The following is a 17,262-nucleotide window of genomic DNA, read 5'->3' as shown; positions in this document are numbered from 1 at the left end:
TGTGATGGAGGGTAACATGGTGATCAGCTTGTATAAATTATTCGCAGTGGGTGCTAAGGAAATTTCCTGATTACCCTGCTCACAGTGTTAGCCTGTAGAATATGTATTTGTGTGTGTGTACAGCTTGCTGTGTATATAGATAAAACACTAGGTTGTTTACCTTGTCTTTTTTCATATAAGAAATAGCATTGTATTTGTTTTGTCTGAATCCAGGTCCAAGGCCACCTTTAGCTAAATCAAGCAGTGTGATGTGCATCCCAGAGACAACTTATAAATATCCTGATTTGCCTATAAATCGATGTAAGGAAGAGGTAAAATTATTTTTGTCATAATGTAATTTTGTTGTTTGACTAAATGCCAGCGACCCAGCACTTGGTTTCTGGTCTGAAAGTGACGAGGTGCTGGGCAGGCACCCTGGGGAGGTGGTTTTGTGTAATAAGCGTGTGGATGGCCTTCCTTTTGGCGGTGCTTCACTTGTTCAGCCTTCCCCTGAGCTCATCTCCTCATATTTAATTATTCACCTAGCCGTCCCTGCTCTGAAATAAGTGTGAGTAAACACCTGCTGGGCCCCAGGAGAGCTGCTTCTCGCAATACCGGCTGCCCAGACTTTTTAGAAAGCAAATAATGCCCTCAGCGCAGTCTTCTCTAGCATTCCACTGGGTTTCCTTTACACTCTGCCTCGTTTGTTTGCCTGGTGATTGATCAGTCATTGATATGTAATTTTAAGAACAATGTTGGGCAATATAGCAGCAGGATGATTACACTTTTAATTAGTTACATGTTATTAAACATGGGTAAAAGTAAGCGTATTGAAACCTTAACTATACTAGCGGAAGAAGTGGTTATAGATAGGAATAAATTGTAAATGTTCTAAATTTAATTTTTATTTTGCTTTAGATCGAATCATGCAGCTTTTGTAGAGTAGATATACTTTATTAATTTTTAAGAGGCCAGTATTCAAATTAATTTGTATTCCCTGACCATGGCAATTGCTAGAGTGATAAGAGCTTACACATATCTAGGGTGGAGGCGGGGAGCGGTGGGGAGAGATCGGGCTGGCGTTCTCGGGCCGCTCCATGTAGTCTGTACGTGGCGCACTAGAAGTTCATTGTTTTAAAGTGTGTCTGAAGAGTTTCAAATGAGAATTTAAAGCCACTTGAGTGTAATAACAGCTGTGTTTTCATGTTTCTCAGTAGAATTACACGGAAGTTCATTACAAAATTTTAAAATAATAGAAATTTAGACTTAGCAAGAGCTATAGAAATTCATTTTGGTGTTTTCATATTTACAGACGAAGAAATTGAGACATAGGGATCAGTGAACTTGGCCTGAATTACTGTGGCCATTAGTTATTGTTCACAGTGTTCAAATTGGTTTCAAATTCAGCAGCCATTAGTAACCTTCTTTCTCTTGTTTGTGATGTTTAGGTGGTTAGGTAATAATTTAACTTTTAAGGATGAAAAGAAAATAAATTCTGAAAGTCTTCTTGAGATAAAGCTTTTGGTTCATAGGTAATACTTTATTACATCATTGTTAAATTTGTGGCAATTTTGAAGGTTTGTTTTTTGTTTTAATTCTAGGTCATTTCTTTGATAGAAAGTAATTCTGTGGTAATTATACACGGTGCCACCGGTAGTGGTAAAAGTACTCAGCTCCCGCAGTATATCTTGGATCATTACATCCAACGCTCTACCTACTGCAACATTGTGGTCACCCAGCCACGGAAGATCGGGGCCAGCAGCATCGCCAGGTGGATCAGTAAAGAGCGCGCCTGGACTTTGGGTGGTTTGGTGGGCTATCAGGTGAGACTGAGAGAGGGAGCCATCTCTCTCTGTTAATTTTTTTTTAATTTACTTTTTGGCCATGCCACATGGCATGTGGGATCTTAGTTCCTTGACCAGGGATTGAACCCATGCCCCCTGTGTTGCAAGCGCAGAGTCTTAACCACTGGACTGCCAGGGAGGTCCCTCTTCGTTAATTTTTAATTTTATATAAGTTGATGATAAGGTGTGATTATTTTCTGCTGGAAAAGAAAATGAAATCGGTTGCTTATAGAGCAGAATTATGGCATAATTTTAAAAACAGTGAATCTCTGAAGTTCTTGAAAATATTGATAACTTTAGTTTCTTTCTCAGTTGAATAGAAAAGAAGTGAGAATGCTCAGACTTGAGAATGGCTTTTATATAATTTTATCTTTCAATTATATCTTTATGTTGAAGATGTCTTCATACACAATCATTTTAACATAAAAATGATACGGGAAGTACGACTAGATAGGCCAATCTCTCCACCCATCACCAAAGAAGAAGAAGAAGAAGAAGAAAAATCAACTTGAGAATTTCAGTTTTAATTTAGACCCTATATTTTTTGTGATATACAGTACTTTTTTTTCCCTTTCTTACCTTCATTATGAAATGAGCATAGCATTTTTTGGTAATTAAATGTGAACCATTTAAACTGAAAAATTTCTCCTTTCTTTTTTCCTTCCCCAATTTTAGGTAGGGTTGGAGAAAATAGCGACAGAAGACACCAAGTTAATTTATATGACAACCGGAGTGCTGCTTCAGAAAATAGTTAGTGCCAAGAGTTTGATGGAATTCACACATGTCTTCATCGATGAAGTAAGTGCTCTGCTCTTATGTTCATATTCCTATTTGATAAGAGAACACAGTGCAAGTTACTTGTAAAGTGTCAAAAAGTAATTTGGGTCTGTATCTGCTTATTCTACTTAGAATGTTGATTTTCTGTTTTTATCCTTTGCTCTTACTTCCAAAATGCAGGTGGGGAGGTTGAGGACTGTGAATCCTTGTTTAGAGCAGGGGTTGGCAGACTACAGCCCTCAGGCCAGAGTTGGCCCCTGTTTTTGTAAGTAAAGTTTTATTGGCACACAGTTTTGCTCTTTGTTTATGATTGCTGGTGTTCTACAGAAGAGATGAATAGTTGGAACAGGACCGTATGTTCCGTGAAGCTGGAAGTATTTGCCCTCTGGCCTTTTACAGGGAAAGGCTGCTGGCCCTGGTTTAGAGTGTTAGCCACATCAGACAATTAAGAACTTTAATTGTCTGTAGGTATTTTTAGTGCCTTACAGATACTTTCCATCTAGTAAAACAAGGATAATAATATCTTTTAAGAAAATGAATAAAGTAAATAGATGATATTGATCTATTCATTTTTCTAAAAAAATCTCTAATAAAGTATTGTGAACACTGTCTTTGTGCCAGTCTTAGCTTTCTCGACTTTTCTCAGTAAGGATGGAATATTTAATTGATTTTGATTTGATTCTATTCTGTTCTGTTTAGGCCGCGCCACGCGGCTTGTGGGATCTTAGTTCCCTGACCAGGGATTGAACCTGCGCCCTCTGCAGTGAGAACGCCGAGTCCTAACCGCTGGACCACCAGGGAATTCCCAATTTTGTTTATAGAGTTTTTTGAGGTGGGGAGATGCTGTGTTCAAACAGTTTTCCCAGGAGCTTTGGAAATGCCTCTACCCCAAACTCTTGAGTTTTAAACCTCATCAGTAATTATGCCTTGAGAAGCTTTACTTATTTCTTGTGGCGTTAGAAACATCAGCAAATAAATAGGATTTGTGGGAGACTGTGAGGTGGGGCTGGAGTACCTGATGGAGGCTGGAATGAAACCCCCTGAGCAGCCCTTTAGGGAAAGGTCTCTCCATTCTCTTGATATGTTGTGTGATCAGTATAATACCAAAACATACTGCCAATGGAAATAATCAGTAAACAATCTATAATCGGAATAGAAAAGTGTTATTTGAGCCAAACTGAGGAATATAACCTGGGACACACAGATTAAAGAAGCACTTGAATTGTGTTCTCCTGGACTACAAAATGGGGGGCTTATAAAGGCAAAAACTGAAAAATACAAGTTGTTTGTTGAGAATTAGGATTGGAGCTGGAGAGAAATAAGGGTGCTAGTTAAGCAGGGATCCGTTGGGGTCTGGAATGGTTGCATAGTTGTAAGCAGAGACCTTGAGACCATAATAAGGTTGCAGTCGGCAGCTGCCGGCGGATACTGTTTTGAGAATGGCTGGAGGTGTCCTTGAGTCTGATGCAGTTCAGAAAGTTCAGGTTCCAAGTGATGGAGGAGCGTGTCTGAAACCACATCCACAAGGGCCACCCGGCTCCATTTTGGATGCCTGAACCATAGTTACTCCATTTTTATGTTTAAGTGCATTCTCGTCGTTAATGGTTAAAGCAGATGCACGATGCCTGTGTGACAGGCCACAAAACAAGGCTGTTCTAATTAGCATAAAGTCCAAGCATGTCATGTATAAGCCAGAATGACTTCCCCATACCTTAATATGTGAAAATTTCTTCCATCGATACTGCAGGTAAAGCTGAATGGGTGCATTTACTAGCTTGTGTACCTTTACTTGGTTTTAAATTACTGTTGTTTGGGAGAGTAAAAGGTGGAAAATATGTTGTTATTCTTTGCAATACAGTGTGATGTGCAGTATGGTTCATAATTTTTCTTTATGACTTTTGGCAGTTTTGAGTGTCTTTAGGTAGTGATGAAATTCAAACTTAGGCAGTATGCCCAAAGGTGGTATTACACAGTCCACAGTAGTTACCGTTTGTTGTTGAGCCTTTTACTGAGGCCTCCAGATAGCATGGTGTTGCGGGGTAGTTCACTCCAGAGCTCTACTTCTCATGCCTCCATTCATTTCTGTAGATCCAGCAACTTTCTGACTGTGTTAGGAGGTATCTTTGCACACACACGCGTGAGTGGCGTGGACATGCCCATGCACACTGCGTTACTGGGTGCATTCTTTCCTGAAGCTGTGTGATGGTAGCTGAACACAGGTCAGCTACACTGTGCAGGAGCTTGTCCTACAGGGACTGCCTCGTCACTTGGTTACACGAGCAGCTTCCTACTCTACCACCGTGTCCCCAGCGCCTCGTAGGTGTTCCAATAACTATTTGCTTAAAGAATTAATGGGTTGGATAGACCTGAAGTTTCAGTTTTACAAAGAATATTGTTCCTATTGTGCAGGATGATTTGAATTCCAAAAGAAATCTAGGAAGTTGAAGGTGGCCAGGCAGTTGAAAATGGAATGATCATGTCCTTAAGTTCTTAGCTCTTGAAAAAGAATAAACTAGCTTCAGGTGAATCATTCATTTAGTAAACATTTTTTGAGTACCTGCCTCATTAGGTGCTGAGGTTATAAAGATGCCGGAGTTGTAGTTTCTGCTCTTAGCCACTCTGCTGGGGAGACACATATCTACTGAGATATGTGTAAGTATGGGCAACGGAGAAGGGCCTGGGGCAGGGAGAGGACTGTGGGCATCCTGGGATATAGGGGTGAGTGGGGTCCTCAGGGCCGGAGGGGGAGGCAGCCCCGCCTCCAGCAACTGGGAGAAGCAGGGTTGTGTGAAGTCAGAGCTCTGGAGGCTGTAGTGGTGGTGTGGAGGCCAGGGGAGTCTCAGCGCTAAGGAGAGGTCACTTTGGGGCTCTTGCCTGAGCACAGCCTTTATTTTTCTTTGTTAAGTACGCGAGGCAGGATGTTTGCATTGAGGAAGTGCTCTGGGGTTTGGTGATAGAATGAAATGAGAGTTAGATTAATAAGGTGTCTGCTAGGGTTTCCAGCCGTTAGGCCAGAAGGTTAAATACTTTTCAGCTGCTGTTTTTTTCCTTTTCTCTGTACTACTTTTGTCCATGCCTGCTTCAGTGGGAAGTGCGGCCGGGAAGGAGCCGGCTAGAGAACAAACAATGGAGCCTTTCGCCTGGAGGAGAAGGGAGTGCCCTCTTTCAGACTCAGCTAATCTCTCCACTTGGGCAGAGGAATGTCCCAGAGTAGAATCTGCTGTCCCCTTGTGCCTTGGGGAGCCCGACTAAGTGTAGAGAAACGGCCACACGTGACTTAGCCCTGGGTGTTGGCTGGTTCGGGACAGGCCCTCGGGGACCCGGCCTGGAGGGCGCTGCCTGAGCAGCAGGCCCCCGGGGGACCCCGCAGCCCCATTTCCCCGGGTGCTACTGCGGGGCTTCCGATTGCCCTCAGCTCTTCACCCAGCCCTGCGCTACCTGTTCTGACTGAGCCAGCTCTTCCAGAGCCCACCCTGTGAGCTCCAGCCTGCCAGGCGGGGGGCACTGCTGCCGGGGCAGAGCCACCGCCCTGCACTCCCTTGCTGAAGTAGTAGCGTAAATATGCCCGTGCAGAGGGGTGCTGTGGGCCGGGAGCGGCGGAGGGAGGCTGGTCTGCTGCTTCTCGGTGGCGGGATGCTTTGTGTTGTCGCAGTGGGCAGGGCCAGAGCGGTAAACATTCCTCTGTCCAGATGCCAGTAGGGCCCTACAGAGAAGCACGGGCGCTGGGGGCGACAGTGACGCACACGCCCCTCGTGTGTTCTCTGGTTTGTGGGCCACCGTTCTTTGCTTCCTCTTAACCAGGAGTGATAGTTTCCTGAGGAACGGCGTTTAGCGCAGAGACTTAGTCCCCAGGCCCCTAGGCGCACCGTTGAACCCTTGCCCTCCAGTCACTCAGCGGTGACATGTGCCTTCCCACGTTGGGGGTGCCCCCTTTCTATTTTGCAGGTACACGAGCGAACTGAAGAAATGGATTTCCTGTTGTTGGTCGTCCGCAAACTTCTAAGAACAAATTCACGTTTTGTGAAGGTAAAGTTGATTTCATGAGTAACTGAAACATTTAGGGTTAAGATTTATTGTTTAGTTTTGTTTCTCTTTATTTTAATAGAAACTAGTTGTTCATTGTCTTGTGTAGTCCTCCAGATCTTGCTAGGAAGCTGGCTAAAGGGAGCTGTCGTATGATCAGACTATGGAGTACTCTTTGGTTATTATGTTGCATTAAATTGTGAAATATTCTCCAGGCTGCAGAAAATGATCTGATGATAGTTGACGCTAATGAAATGCTGGGTATTAGAGCACTGCTTTTGGTTGAATAGGTACCATAATCTGAAGGTATGTGACTATATCTGTAATCTCTGTTTTAAAAGTAGCACTGAGTCACATTGAAGTTTGAGAATAGTTATATGCACTGTTATTATAGGAGACTTGAGTTAGGAGCTAACTGGAAGTCTGTGGCAAAAATGGTAAACATTGCTTGCATTCTGTTTGAGCAAAAAGGACAAAGAAGTGAACTAGGCCAAAATAGCAAAAGGTTTATAATTATTATGCAGTTTAGACATAGGTCAACCCAGCCATGCTAAGTAGGAGTCTTTCAGAAGCAGCAGTGATTGGGTGCATGTCATTCATTATATAAAGGAACTGTGGAAGGATTTGCTGTTACTGGAAAGCAGATGCCCTCTAGATCATAACATACTTTGTCTTCAAGTGTTTCGTCTCTCTGTCCGTTCAGGGAGACATTCCCGCCCTGCCCCGAGGTGGGGACATCACCCTTAGGAGGCTCACGGTCTCACCTGGTGGGTGCTGACTGAATGGAACCCGAAATTTGCAATAAGTTGTCTTATTGCTTGAGATGACTATAAAATGAATGAGAGAATTTGGCTATTTCATTCCTTTTTCTGAATCTTAAAGATGACATTGAAGGTTGTTCAACAAGTCTGGACCTTTCTTTTTCTTTTTTTTTGTTTTTTGGCCGTGCCTTGGGGCATGTGGGATCTCAGTTTCCTGACCAGGGATTGAACCCATGCCCCCTGCATAGGAAATGTGGAGTCTTAACCACTGGACTGCCAAGGAAGTCCCCAGAATCTGGACCTTTCTTTTTTTTTTTTAATAAATTTATTTATTTTTGCCTGCGTTGGGTCTTTGTTGCTGCACGTGGGCTTTCTCTAGTTGTGGTGAGCAGGGGCTATTCTTCGTTGTGGTGCGTGGGCTTCTCATTGCAGTGGCTTCTCTTGTTGTGGAGCACGGGCTCTAGGTGCATGGGCTTCAGTAGTTGTGGCTCACGGGCTCAGTAGTTGTGACTTGCAGGCTCTAGAGCGCAGGCTCAGTAGTTGTGGCGCACGGGTTTAGTTGCTTCACGGCATGTGGGATCTTCCCGGACCAGGGCTCGAACCCGTGTCCCCTGCATTAGCAGGCGGATTCTTAACCACTGCGCCACGAGGGAAGCCCCCAAATTCCTTTTTCCTTACTTTTTAGAAAGAGAGTGGCTGTCAGAGACTTAGATGCAGGAGCACCGGCAGATGGGCCTTCCAGTCCCCCCTTCCGCTCCCCACCCAAACCTTTAGAGGTCCCTGGCTTTGTGCCATCCCCCAGCCTGCTGACCCTGCTGTCACCGCTGGCTGACCAGACTCAGCCCAGGCCACCCTGGACAAGCAGGTGTCTTGGGCAGGCTGTTGAATGGTCTGTCTGGAGGAGAGGCTGAGAGCTGCTTGGGGGAGGGCGCACGACAGGGAAGTTGGTGGCAGCACGGAACCTTGTAGCTTTGAGCAGTCCAGATTTGACCTTCCGTCGCCTGCTGCCTCAGTAGAACAAAAGCCTTGCAGTTCCTTAGCCTCACTGTTCTTGGTAGGTGGTTTAGAGAACATCTGCTGCAATGGGTGTGCCCCTTGGGGGCCACTCTTACACCCCAAGTGGTTTCTCAGAGCCTGCCTTCTAACCACAAGCATCTTGTCTCAGTGAGTTCTGGTCAGCAGGACTTTGACCTCTTGTATCTAACATTAGCTGGGAAAATACAGACATTTTGTTTACCCAGTAAGTGTATTAATAATACCTGTGTAAAGTTTTTACTTGTCTGCTAAGATTTACACTTCAGAAACGTAGTAGGCAGTCAGTGGTCAGCAGATAGCTGTGTTTACCTCCTGCTTAGCATTTTGGAGACTGGTGGATGACGCAGACCCTTTGTAACGCTGCCACCTTCTCCAGGGCACAGCTGATGGGCTGTGGATGCTGCCTCTGGTATTCATGGCTGAGTTTCTTAAGGATGTCATCCCATATTTGCTTTTTGGCAAAACTGAAACCTGTGGTGAGTCCCTGAGCCTCTGCTGTCCCACTTGGTCTGGACTGGTTCCCCTGGGCTGCTGCACAGCGGCCGTCCTGGGGCTTCTCCAGTTTCTCGGCTTAGAGTCAAGGTTTTATGGGCCCCTTTTCTTCTTCCTCTTTCGTGCCTTTTTTTAAAAAGAGCTTTTTTATATTTTTAATAAATTTATTTTATTTATTTATTTTTGTCTGCGTTGGGTCTTCGTTGCTGCGCGTGGGCTTTTTCTAGTTCCAGCGAGCAGGGGTTACTCTTTGTTGCGGTGTGCCATCTTCTCATTGCAGTGGCTTCTCGTTGCGGAGCACAGGCTCTAGGCATGTGGGCTTCAGTAGTTGTGGCACGTGGGCTCAGTAGTTGTGGCTCGTGGGCTCAGTAGTTGTGGCTTGCAGGCTCCAGAGCGCAGGCTCTGTTGTGGCACATGGGATTCGTTGCTCTGCGGCATGTGGGATCTTCCCGGACCAGGGCTCGAACCCGTGTCCCCTACATTGGCAAGCAGATTCTTAATCACTGCACCACCAGGGAAGCCCTCTCTTTGGTGCTTTTTACGCCCTCATTTTTCTGGAGCATAACATCTAGTAGCTTATTCTGTCTTAAGTTAGCTTTCTTTTTTTTTTTTAGCTGTAGCTTTTTTTTTTTTAAATAAATTATTTTATTTATTTTATTTTCGGCTGCATTGGGTCTTCGTTGCTGCACGCGGGCTTTCTCTAGTTGTGGCGAGCGGGGGCTACTCTTTGTTGCGGTGCATGGGCTTCTCATTGCAGTGGCTTCTCTTGCTGTGGAGCACGGGCTCTAGGTGCGCAGGCTTCAGTAGTTGTGGCTCACGGGCTCAGTAGCTGTGGCTCATGGGCTCTAGAGCGCAGGCTCAGTAGTTGTGGCGCACGGGTTTAGTTGCTCCACGGCATGTGGGATCTTCCGGACCAGGGCTCAAACCTGTGTCCCCTGCATTGGCAGGTGGATTCTTAACCACTGCACCATCAGGGAAGCCCTTAAGTTAGCTTTCTGATGCAAAGTGTCCTTTTACGTTAATGGTTGTAATTTAGCATAATTGGAGAAATGTAGTTTCTCACTTGATAAAGCAATTGAAGAGAAATTTAAAAGTTGGCATCTCTGAGCATTCTTTAAACTGTAATAATTTGAATTACACTGGAGATCAAATTGAAGTATTCAGTTAAAGTTTTGAAAATTATTAAAACAGAAGACAAGCCTAGAATTGTAAAAGTATTTCATTTCAGTTATTATTATCATCATCATTTTGTCTGTTTTAATGGTTTTTCTTACTCTGTAGGTAGTCCTGATGTCAGCCACCATCAACTGTAAAGAGTTTGCAGATTACTTTGCTGTTCCTGTTCAGAACAAGGTGAACCCTGCTTATATTTTTGAAGTAGAAGGAAAGCCCTATGCAGTTGAGGAGTATTATCTTAATGATTTGGAGCACGTTCATCATAGCAGGGTATGTTGGAATGCATTGTTTCTTTCACAGTGAATGTACGTTTGTATTTGATCACACCTGCATTTATTAGCTATAATTGCAAGGCTCTTTTGGAGCTTAAAATTGGAGCAGAGAGATGGTGTGGGATGGGGCTGGAGAAGAATAAGAGGAAGGAAGCTCCGGGGTTTGTTGTCATAAACGTGAGCATGATAAGCACTCTGTGTGTCCCGGTGAAATTTATTCAAACTGCTTTTGTACTTTATTGATGTTGAAGAAAAAAATGTCAGCTTTTGGTCAGCTACAAAATTGCAGATTCAGCTGAGGGTAGGAGGTAATTTTATTTCTGTTAAATTAAATTTTCTAATGTAAGTTGTATTGCTCTAAACTGAAGGAGGATTGCATTGTCGGAACAGTGTGTGATAACATTCTTATGAAAAGCTGCAGTTGATTTACAGTTGTTTTCACGTGGGTAATACATTTATAGGATTTGAAGATCGAAGAGTATATGTAGGTATAAAATATCTCCTTCCTACTCCTGTCCATTGTCTGCCCAGTTCCCCCACTAAATCATTGTCATTAATTTCTCTGGATCTTTCCATATTTACAAGCAAATATGGATGTATTGTTTCTCTTTTTTACAGAATGATAGCATTCTATGTGCATCTTGTTTTTTTTTTCACTTACCTTTTCACATTTTTTACATGTCATATAGTTTCTTCACTCCCTTTTTAGAGCTACATAACATTCTTTTATGTGAATATAAATATTATTCTTTTTTTAAAATTGAAGTATGGTTGATTTACAATGTTGTGTTAGTTTCTGGTGTGCAAAGTGATTCGGTTATATATATATTGTGTGTGTATATATATTCTTTTTCATATTCTTTTCCATTATGGTTTATTACAGGGTCTTGAATATAGTTCCCTGTGCTATACAGTAGGACCTTAACTGTTTATGTATTTTATATGTAGTAGTTGGTATCTGCTAATCCCAAACTCCTAATTTATCTCTCCCCCACCCCTTTTCCCCTTTCATAACCAGAAGTTTGTTTTCTATGTCTCTGAGTCTTTTTGCAAATAAGTTCATTTGTATCATATTTTAGATTCCACATGTAAGAGATACCATATGGTATTTGTCTTTCTCTGTCTGACTTACTTCACTTAGTATGATAATCCCTAGGTCCATCCATGTTGCTGCAAATGGCATTATTTCATTCTTTTCTATGGCTGAGTAGTATGCCATTGTGTATATGTACCACATCTTCTTTACCCGTTCATCTGTCGATGGACATTTAGGTTGCTTCTGTGCCTTGGCTATTGTGAATAGTGCTGCTATGAACGTTGGGGTGCATGTAGTAAAGATTATTCTTTATTTAACTAATCTCCAGTGTTTCTTATCTTTTCTTATTAAAAACAGTGCTAAAGAGAACATCTTTGTGCATGTGAAGGTATATCTTGTAGGCCAGGGTTTCGTAGCCTCAGCACAGTTGGTATTTTGGGCCAGGTAATTCTGTATGGCGGGGGCTGTCCTGTGCATTAGGATGCTTGATGTTAAATAGCTCTGCTGGCCTTGACCCACCAGATGCAAGTAGGGCTCCTTCCCATCCCCACCCCCCTGTGACAACCAAAAGTGTTTCTGGACATCCCTGGGATGGGAGTAAAACACCTCTTCCGAGGACCCCTGTGTGGGTTGTGCCTTCCTGGAAGTGGGTCAGAGGATGTGTGCATTTAGAATTTTGATGCGCGTTGCCAAATTGCTCTATGTAAGAGTTTGACTTTTATTAAAAACATCTGGAGGGACTTCCCTGGTGGTCCAGTGGTTAAGACTTCGGGCTCCCAACGTAGGGGACATGGGTTTGATCCCTGGTTGGGGAACTAAGATCCCGCAAGCTGCGCAGCTCGGCCAAAAAAAAAGAAAAAAATCTGTAATGTTAAAGTAAACAGTCTCTACTACAATGAGTTGGCTGACTAGGGTTCACCTCATTAGAAGATGTATTTTGTCAAATCTAATCATGTCAGAGGGAGGCCAGTGATGGCCATTAGAATGTAGCACTTCTTTTTTTTTCTCCCAGCTTTTAATTTTTAAAAAAAAAATAATTAGTTTATTTATTTTTGGCTGCATTGGGTCTTTGTTGCTGCACGTGGGCTTTAGCTGCAGCGAGCGGGGCTACTCTCCGTTGCAGTGCACAGGCTTCTCACTGCAGTGGCTCCTCTTGTTGCGGAGCATGGGCTCTAGGCGCGTGGGCTTCGGTAGTTGTGGCACATGGGCTCAGTAGTTGTGGCTCGCGGGCTGTAGAGCGCAGGTTCAGTAGTTGTGGTGCATGGGCTTAGTTGCCCCGTGGCATGTGGGATATTCCCAGACCAGGGCTCAAAACCTGTGTCCCCCGCATTGGCAGGCGGGTTCGTAACCACTGCGCCACCAGGGAGGTCCTCTCCCAGCTTTTAAAATGACAGTATTTCAAAACAGAAAAGTTGAAAGAAATTTTGTAGTGAACACCCGTGTGTCCATCACCTAGAGTCTACAGTTAACATTTACTTTGTAGCACTTCAAAAAACCCCAAACCTGTCGGAACTAAGAAACTAACACTGGAACATCACCATTAGCTGGACTTGAGTTTGTTTGGATTTCACTGGTTTTCCCTAATGTTCTTTTTCTGCTCTAGGATCCCACATTGTGTTTAGCTGTCATGTCTCCTTAGGTTCCCCTGGGCTGTGACAGTTTCTCAGACTTCTCTTATTTTTGATGACCTTGATGATTTTTAGGAGAACTGGCCAGGTATTTTGTAGGATGCCCCATTACTGGAATTTTTCTGGTGTTTTTCTCATGATTAGACCGGGGCTGTGAATTTGGGGGAGGAAGAGCACCGGGGTGAAGTTGTTTCATCACATAATGACCAGCAGCACGGCTCATCGCTGGTGACAGGCCTTATCTCCTGGCCCCGGTGGTGGTTACCAGGTTTCTCCCTTGTAACGTTACTCTGCCCTCCTTTTCTTTTTCCATATATATGTATGTGTGTGTGTGTATGTGTGTATGTATGTATATATATATATATATATATATATGTATGTATATATGTATATTAGGTTAGTTTGTTTGTTTATTGTCTGTCACTGCCCCCCCCCCCCCAAGGTTATGAACAGAGTAAGGAGACACATTCTTTCCTTTTCTTACTGGACTCCGTGGTTGGAAACAAGTCTCTCTAAGTGCAGCCCGTATTCAAGGTGGAGGGGAGAGGGCCCGTATTTATAACATTTAACCATTGTGCCTTGTCTGACCCATTTTGGAATATGAGAGTAATAATGCTTTACTAGTCTTTTCACCTGGCCAATGTCTGATTGACTTCTGTTGATGTGTATTTTGTGTTTGATTCCTTGTGGATATGCTGAGGAGCGGGGTCTGGCCTGGACACGTGCCCTGAGCCCGTGTAGGCCCTGGCAGCAGATGGGTGCATTGTGTTCACCTGCTAGAGGACATCTGGCCCCAGCGCTGTTTACCGTATGTCCTGATCGGTGTCACTTAGGGTTTCAGTGAACCGATACTCAAGATTTAACTCTGTATTAATTTTAAGCCTTACAGAAAAGGTGCTTTATGTAGATTCTATTATAATTTTTGGAGTCAGAGGGCCTTTGTTAAAATCAGTTTTATTACCGTGATTAGTCGTGCTGTCATGTGATTACTCAGCACGCTGTCTCGTGTTGCGAGGGAGAAGGTCCTCCTCCTCCAGAGCAGCGGCCTCTCCACCCTGTGGTTGTCTCATACCTTCCCACCTCCTTAGGGGCCTCGTCTGATTCACTGCCCTCCTCTCTGTGTCTTTCCTAGCATCTTGTCCACATTTAAACGGCACTGAGTCTCTTTCATCTTAAGAGACACCCACATTAGGTGCACTGTTTCTCATAGCTTTTGCCAGACTCTGAACTCCCAGTGCCCGCTTCTCCCCCCTCCCCCCACTCACTGCCGCCTCTCAGCCAGGACTGCACCCCACAGTGTCACAGGTAACCACCTCGTGAGGTCCAGAGCACTCGGCCCTGCACCCCCTGAGCTCTCGCTAATATTTGACCCTGTTGGCCACTTTGATTTTCTTGAAACTCACCATTCCCCTGGGTCCCATGATGCCCTCCTGGTCTTTCTGTTACCAACTCTGGCTGTTACTTTCAGTGTCCTTTGAAGAGCCCTTTTCATGCTTCATTTTCAACTTTTTTTTTAATTGCCAAAAAACCCTCACAAAACCTGCCCGTAGGAAAGGACATAAAATGTAATCGCGAACTGGGATAAATTGTGGCCCCCCGTGATCTGCAGCCTGGTCCAGCAGCAGCGCATGGCCCACTCCCCAGGCCTCCCCGTGGGTTCTTTTCGGAGCACACTCCACCACCCTAGAGCATCACCGTTCTGTAATTCTGCTTGGTTTTGCTGTAATCCATTTGAAGGGGAATTGGGAGGATGGTGTGGGACGGGTTGCTTCCCGGACAGGCTGGTTGGCCTGGGCGAGGCCGACTGGGATGGAGGCAGACAGGCAGGGCTCCAGGGCCTCAGCTTGGAACAGAAACACCATGGTCGCTGAACACTGGGCACCGGTGGGTGGTCTGACTGGAGCCACCCTGGCCCCGCCTCTGTGAATAGCAGCGCTTCCCTCCACAGTCCCGCTCCTGACTGAGCATGCCCTCTGCAGTGCACTTCACTCCACTGCCTGCCCACACCATGCTCTCCGGGAATGCGGAGGCTTGTCTGTCGTGCCTCCTCATGGTTTCCTCTCCGCAAACAGAAGGGGATGGGTTCAACAGGTCGATGGGTGGGCTGTGACTAGTGTATGTCCTTTGTCACCTGTGTCAAGGCTGGCTTGGAGAAAGCAGGGCTATGTTTGGTATCTTAGCAGTGTGTTCAAAAAATATTCTCTAGGCTTGGATTCCAGAACTCAGTGAAATCACTTGTGAACTGATGTCATGCTTTTCCCACAACCTGTTTGTAGGAAAACAATTCTAGATGGATTTGGATCTACTGTTGGAGTTTGTGAAAAGTATACCTTTCCTTCTATTTCTTTTTTGTCTGGTTGTGTTATGGTAAATACTGGTTATTGTTTGGGTAAAGTAGCAAATTATTTAAAGGTTGAACGTCAAGAATGCTTATTCAAAATTATTGATTAGAGTCAATTTGTCATATTTATATTAGTAGAATTGTAATTTTAATGAAACATGGATTATTTGAATACTAGCTGACTTAATTTACTCTAAGTAAAAATTGGAAAAGGAGTTTCTCCTGAAGTCTTCTGATCTGTTTTTCACAAAATCAAATGTTGTGTCTTTCATACAGTACTTGATAAGTAAAATTATTAAATAAACAAAATAAACAAAAATATTCTTGGTGAAAAAACTCAGTATGGCTATAAAATAGATTTTATGGCAACAATGACATAACCTAATGCTGGATATTCTGGAGAGATATGCAGTGATGGCCTTGGTCCTATGAACACTCTCAGCTCAGACTGGTAATTCTAACCTCACCAGGGAGTCTGTGGATGTGGTTGAACTCCAGTGTTCCAGAGAAGCACCTGAAGGGCAAGTTTAAAGGAACTGGCCTCCATGTGGCTTTGTTTTAATACACAATTAAAAGTAGTCTAGGGACCCCCTCAAAAAGCTTGGTAGCTATAATATGACATGGTTATATCATTACTGTAAATTGGCGGATGCAGACGGGCTGTTGCCTTCTCCCAGCACCTGTGATTTTTAGGGCTATGTTCCACATGATGCTGTTGCAGTCCTCAGGTGCTCTGAGGTCGAGGGCATGAGCACTGCCTCTGACCAGAAGCTCTTCCTGGCTCCACCGGCATTGGGAGCAACTTTTCCTTTGTTTTCGGAATAGATTTCCCACCAGAGGTCTCACTTCTGTACGTGTGGACCCTGACTCCTCCGTTGCTCCTGCGACGTGTGTGCTGTGAGTGTCGGGGCCTTGAGAAGGGCTTGACGCTTAGCATTCACCAGATACTGGCTGCAAACGATGCCATGTTGGTTCGGGGTATTTGTTACGGTGGTAAACTCGCGGGTCACCCATCCAACACGAGTTTCCTTGGTGATCCTGTTTTGGCTTTTCCTCTTCCTCTTTCTAGCTTTCTCCTCACCTCTTGGAGGAGCCAGTGATAACCAAGGACATCTATGAAGTTGCTGTCTCCCTCATTCAGATGTTTGATGACTTGGACATGAAGGAGAGTGGGTAAGAGGTGCTCTACGTGGCAGTGTACTTGAATGTATCTGAGGATTAAGAAATCTTTATTCTTTCTGAAGCTTTTTACTGTTTTTATAATAGTAACTGTAGATACTGTTTCAGTAGTCACTGTGTATATTTTAAAATAATGTCAGTATCTTGCAAATTTTTTTACTGGAAACTTCTATTTTAAAGTAGTTAAAATCATGCTAAGAACAGTTTAGGACTGACTGTGTTTAAAGCTAGAAACTGCAGCCTGAAGATAGAATAGTTTTTCCAGACACGCAGAAGTCATGTCAGGGCTTCCCTGGTGGCGCGGTGGTTGGGAATCTGCCTGCCAATGCAGGGGACATGGGTTCGAGCCCTGGTCCAGGAAGATCTCACATGGCGCGGAGCAACTAAGCCCGTGTGCCACAACTACTGAGCCTGTGCTCTAAAGCCTGCAAGCCACAACTACTGAGCCCATGTGCCACAACTACTGAAGCCCGGGTGCCTAGAGCCCATGCTCTGCAGCAAGAGAAGCCATTGCAATGAGAAGCCTGTGCACCGCAACGAAGAGTAGCCCCTGCTCACTGCAACTAGAGAAAGCCCACGTGCAGCAACGAAGACCCAACACAGGCAAAAGCTAATTAATTAATTAAAAAGTAGAAAGATAAAACCAAAAGCTAATAAAAATCTTAAAAAAAAAAAAAAGGAAGTCATGTCAGTCAAGCCACTCACAGTCCTAAGGTAAA

General features: G+C 44.2%; 1 protein-coding gene across 2 annotated transcripts in view; it reads left to right on the top strand.

Annotated features, from left to right (window-relative positions):
• Positions 1–17,262, top strand: part of TDRD9 (tudor domain containing 9) — a 107,249-nt gene that overhangs the window by 23,665 nt on the left and 66,322 nt on the right. For both annotated transcript variants that reach the window (XM_067732488.1, XM_067732578.1), the window contains exons 6-11: positions 214–311; positions 1,581–1,802; positions 2,499–2,621; positions 6,546–6,626; positions 10,193–10,357; positions 16,434–16,537. In XM_067732488.1, coding sequence (XP_067588589.1) covers positions 214–311; positions 1,581–1,802; positions 2,499–2,621; positions 6,546–6,626; positions 10,193–10,357; positions 16,434–16,537 — 793 coding nt within the window. The remainder of the gene's footprint in view (positions 1–213; positions 312–1,580; positions 1,803–2,498; positions 2,622–6,545; positions 6,627–10,192; positions 10,358–16,433; positions 16,538–17,262) is intronic.

The sequence above is a fragment of the Pseudorca crassidens genome, chromosome 1, assembly GCF_039906515.1.
Source record: "Pseudorca crassidens isolate mPseCra1 chromosome 1, mPseCra1.hap1, whole genome shotgun sequence".
In the NCBI taxonomy this organism is placed as follows: domain Eukaryota; kingdom Metazoa; phylum Chordata; class Mammalia; order Artiodactyla; family Delphinidae; genus Pseudorca; species Pseudorca crassidens.
Note: the sequence above shows the minus strand (reverse complement) of the source record. Positions and strands in the feature narration are given on the sequence as shown.